General features: G+C 39.3%; 1 protein-coding gene across 1 annotated transcript; it reads right to left on the reverse strand.

Moving 5' to 3' along the window:
* Nucleotides 1-630: 630 nt before the first annotated feature.
* On the reverse strand, nt 631-3,608 carry LOC109002765 (serine/threonine-protein kinase SRPK-like). The gene is made up of 3 exons (XM_035688577.1): nt 3,111-3,608; nt 1,794-2,777; nt 631-1,227 (listed from the first exon to the last, which is right to left on the reverse strand). Exons 1-3 carry the CDS (start codon nt 3,333-3,335, stop codon nt 1,087-1,089), a joined length of 1,350 nt encoding a protein of 449 aa, XP_035544470.1. The 5' UTR covers nt 3,336-3,608; the 3' UTR covers nt 631-1,086.
* Between the last annotated feature and the right edge of the window lie 1,549 nt (nt 3,609-5,157).

A 5,157-nucleotide genomic window follows, 5' to 3' on the forward strand; every position in this document is an offset into this window, starting at 1 on the left:
GAATAAGATTAATATTGAACCAAGGGAACAATAACATGCTTCTAAAAGCACCAACTAAGGCTGCGTTCTTTGTTTGGACAGCAGCCTTAAGGAAGATTATGACCATTGATAATCTAAGAAAACGTGGGCTTATAATCACTGACTGGTGTTGTATGTGCAGAAATAGTGGCGAAACAGTGGATCATTTACTCCTACATTGTGAGTTTGCTCAGCCATATGGAATTACTTTTTCAAAGAGTGGGATTAGCATGGATAATGCCGGGGAGGGTGGTTGAACTACAGGCAAGTTGGAGAGGGATCACAGGGACACTGCAGATTGCAGCTGTGTGGAAGATGGCTCCCATTTGTATTTTTTGGTGCATTTGGAGTGAAAGAAATGGTAGACATTTTGATGATCATGAACGCTCCTTGGAAGAGTTTTAAGAGTTTTTTCTGGAAGACTTTATTTATGTGGGCCATTGCTATAGATTTAAATGGTCTCAGCTTCCATGATTTCCTTGTAACAGTTTCTAGTTCCTAAATTGGTGTAATCACATGTATACTTTTCCTGTGTACTTAGGCTATGCCTATCTTTGTATCAATAAAATATCTTTTTACTTATATATATATATAAAAAAAAAAAGGACCCTTGCAAGAAACTGAACTGCTTCTTTTTCCCTTCAATAAACTAGAAATTACGATGGAAATAAACTGTTCTTTCATCATTCAAATGACTCCAATCAAGACAAATAATGCAACATATGGCTCAAATAGCTTTTAGGTTATGTAAGCAGCATCTATGATGACATGTCTGCTTATCACGTGACAAGTAACTGACAGTTCTGCCATTTTACCATATATAAATATGCTCAATTGAAGAGATATTAGTCATGTAGAGATTCGTTGGGGTATTTAGCACATGGAACCTCACCAAGGCGGGGCTCTTTCAAACCCACCCCTGGGGAATAAATCTCGAATACATGACCTTACCTGCCAAAACCATGCATCAATCCAGGGAAACTCCACGTGCGGGATTGGACTCAAGATGTCTAACTCTCTAAGACTCATCCCAAACCCGACATTTGACCACAAAGCTGCACCCTGGGATTAATTATTTGCAACTTCCAGAGAAGATCGGACAGAAACATATATACTTCCCTTCATCTCCTCCCTTATAGGGAGGAGCCACATGGTGGGCTTGGAGATAAGGGAAATCTCTCCATTTCTCTTCCCTTCCCTTTCCCTTTCCTTCCTCAACCAAACAAACAATACAACAATGTATTAAAGTTACAAGTGTAACTATAATGGACTCTCAAGAAGCATATGAATCCTAGTACATGAGATAAATGTTACAGTTGAAAATATTAGCAGAAATATATATTTTTTCCTTTCTTTTTTATTCCCTTGAGAATATAGACGTTTCAATAATCTGTTATAAAGCAAGATATGAATTAAGTTTTATTTGTTGAGGAACTCATTCCCAGAACGAAGCACAGATGTAATGCTAGAACCATATGGGTCGGTGCAACGGTGTCTAATAGTACAATGATAAATGAAGCAACCATTAGAATATTGTGTAAATTGCATAACTGATTTCCTACATGTCAATTATTAACTGTGAATTACTACCTGAAATAAAGGAATGCGATGGTTTGCAGAAATGAAACTAATGCACAAATTATATGATTGGATATATTGTCTTAACGAATTCAAATTACATGGATTTCCATTAAGAGAGAGAGTGAATAAAAGCAGGGATCTGTGAATATAATAGATGGCGCAGTAAGCAAATAAGAGATTAATAACATTTGTACCTCATCTCTATCAAAGTTGTCGCCAGTATGGGGATCAAAGAGTACATCACCAGTTGCAAGCTCAAAACAAATGCAAGCAAATGACCAGAGATCGGCTGAAGTAGAATATTTAGATCCGAGGATCACCTCTGGACACCTATACTGTCTTGTCTGAATGTCATTCGTGAACTGTTTGTATGTCCAACATGCATTCCCAAAATCAACCAACTTGCACTTGAGGTCAACTGATGCCAATAACTTCTGCCTATTCAAGCGGCTTCCACGCTTGGCACTGTGATTCCCTTGCCCAGTGCCCTTTGTTCCATCAGCATCTGATAATCTATCTGTATTGACAGAACTAGTAGGCTGGTCTTCTACAGAACCCACATTCAACTTCACATTAGGAGAAGACTCTACAGCACCAGATGATTCTGGATCTGCCTCAGCTTCGGCTGAAACTTCCTTCTCCACACAGCCCTGAGCTGCTCGCTTTGCCTTTCTTCGAATCTTTTTCTTCTGGTTCCTAGTCAAATCCCCATTTAAGGTCTTGTTTTCCTTCACAGCCGCACACTCCATTGCGGCCTTATCCTTGCTATTTGGAAGAATTAGAGGAGCACCTGACTTTCTCGGATCCTTAGCAGGGTCTATCATTGCCATTAGCAATATGTTTTCTGGTTTCAAATCAGTGTGTATGATAGAAAGCTGTCTGTGCAAGTAATCCAACCCCACCAAAATATGAAAACAGATATCCTTCACCCTATTAATGGGCATACCCCGGTAATTAGTATACTTGATAAGAGTCAAAAGATTATCCCCCAAGTACTCAAAAACCATACAAACATGCTGCCCGTTAGGACCCGAATGCTTGAAGTTATCCAAAAGCTTCACTACGCATTTTTTATCATCCGGGTCGCCCTCAGCAATCTGTTTCAGGATGGTTATCTCATCCATCGCCGCCTCAGTATAATGCTGCGCACTCTTTTGCACTTTCAGAGCTACGTATCGCTGCCCAGATTGCAGATTAATATAAAAGCAGCAGACAAAAGAAATACAAGAAGAAGAAGACTAAAGCATTTAATTAACCATCCATTCAGTTGCTAATTTCAAAACCAAAAACTACAGGTTGTATTAGCTTTTCTCTTGGCAACCAAATATAGCATAACCCAGAAACGAATATGGTCAATTAAACACAAATTCTCAAACACGTTCAATCCCAATTTTACAAACCCACATCCAGCCACATTTAACGGTAAAAGCGAAAGGCTTTTCATTTACAAGCTACGTTCAATCAATCGAGAAGATCCACCACAAAGTACAGAGAGAGATAGAGAAAAGTACAGAGAAATGGGTGTCCCAAGCGAGCCAGACGGTTGAGAAGTGACCCCAGCCAAGCTTGCTCTGGACGACGTAGCGGCCATTCTTGAAGGCGTCGCCGATTCGGACCGCGTGGTACCCTCCCCTCCTGTAGTCTTCCGTCCCTTCGTCCTCCGACGTGTAGTCGCCGCTCTCGCTTCCATCCTCCGAAGAACGACACTGTTGCCTCTTGTTCTCCTCAATCTCCATTCACTCCCCCCGATTCCCCTTCAAGATTTGCGGTCTTCTAACAAATATCTAGGGTTTTGGCCTTGAGATTTTGGGGTTTTTGGGGCTGTGACGGTTTAAGTCTAGAATACCGTGAAGAGGGACAAGGATGAATCCGATGAATGAAATTTCTCCTAGTTTTCGCAGTTTTGTCTTCGCCGCAAGTGATCGTGGGCTTTCCTCGAGAATCAGTAAGGTGTCCTCCTCATCATCATAATACCAAACAATACCAAATGATGCAGTTTTCTCTTCTTTTAATTTTGTTCAAAATAAATAAATAAATAATGCAAAATAATGAAAGGAGCTGCCCCATCTTTCATTCTTTGGATGCTTTGGGTTTTTTTTTTCTCTTCTTTGTATTTTTTATTTTGTATTCAATTATTGAAAAAAAACTTTAGCCATATTTTTTAACCTATTAATTGATCACCTAGGGTCAATGCTCTCAAGGCGTAGATATTGCAATTAAAATTGTGGAAATAGACATCCCAGTAAAAGGGGGATGAATGTTATCGACCATATGGTCATTAACTAATAGTAGATGATATTTTTTTAAGATAAATGATTTGTACACGTCTTAAATAGATACATTTTGTGTAAGTCTTCATAAAAAAATAGACATCATCTTAAGAAAAATATAAAAAAAAAAAAACTTTTTGATAAGATATATATTTTTACGAAGAGTTTATATGTGACTTATCTATTTAGAATTTGTACGTAGCATTAATCTTTAAAAAAAAATTATGGATGCAACCGTTGTATCCATGTCACCCGTTTCATTTTCTTCTTCTTCCTCTTCCTCTCAATTTCGTCCCCCTCTCTCTCCCTCGAAATTCCATTTCTCTCTCTCTCTCGAACCTCTCCCTTTCTATCGAAGATGCTAATCATTCCGTTACCTAATGCTGGAGATAAATCTTTTGCACGAACAGAACCTTCCAGAACCCTTTACACTGGACCTCTCTCGTCCTTTACTAAATTTTCTTTCTTTTTGGTTTTATAAACTAAGCTCGCCCTCGTTCCAACAACTTTACAGTTTCTTCTACAACTTCCTATAATCTATACGCACCTCTCTATTCTACTTCACCCTTGTACCTGACCACGATCAGAGGCTTGTTGCTAGGACTAGGGATCACCATGAAGGGCCAAAGCTTCATGTCGTTCTAGACAAAAGGGTCGGAGTATCATCGTCCGATGAGACACTTGGCGTCGTAAAATGTCCTCTCCGAGTTCATGGCCACTTGGTTATTTGCTCCATTGCCGACCAATCTCTAGGTGTCGGTGAACGCTACGTACAATGGGGTAGTACAGTTGCCTTGGTTGTTGAGGATGATCTCGACACAGTCGTTAACCCAAGCTCCTACACAACTATAGGTGGTGCCCAGGTCAATACCTATACCTTTTTTTCAAGATTGGATGCCATGCTAAAAACTCACAATTCACATAACAAAAGAAAAAAAAAGTTGGTCTATGTTTAGAGCTTCGAAAACTGTTTTTGAGTTGCTTTGAGTACGAGAATATGAGGTGAGTCTAGAAGAGAAATCGCAAATTTATAGTGTCTTCTAGAGAGAGATGTATGAGGAAGTTCCAGAAAACTTGAGTGAAGTATCAAAGCGTGGGCTAGAGAGTTATGGAGAATTTGAGTTTGGGTTCCAGCAAAGGGACGAAGGTTAGCTCGAAAAACAATTAGATTTTTTTTTAAAATATATCTCAATAATGCCACGTCAACAAATTTTCCAAGGGTTACCCACCCTAGGTTACTTGTAGCAGAATTGGTTTTTAAAAGACTTGAATTGAAGTGGCATTGATT

This window comes from Juglans regia, chromosome 3 (genome assembly GCF_001411555.2).
Source record: "Juglans regia cultivar Chandler chromosome 3, Walnut 2.0, whole genome shotgun sequence".
NCBI lineage: Eukaryota > Viridiplantae > Streptophyta > Magnoliopsida > Fagales > Juglandaceae > Juglans > Juglans regia.

Coding starts and splice junctions, on each gene's coding strand:
- LOC109002765 (XM_035688577.1), bottom strand. CDS start 3,335: ATGGAGATTGAGGAGAACAAGAGGCAACAGTGTCGTTCTTCGGAGGAT. Junction 2,778..3,110: donor CTTGGGACACCCATTTCTCT/GTACTTTTCTCT, acceptor CAATCTGGGCAG/CGATACGTAGCTCTGAAAGT. Junction 1,228..1,793: donor ACAACTTTGATAGAGATGAG/GTACAAATGTTA, acceptor TGGTTGAGGAAG/GAAAGGGAAAGGGAAGGGAA.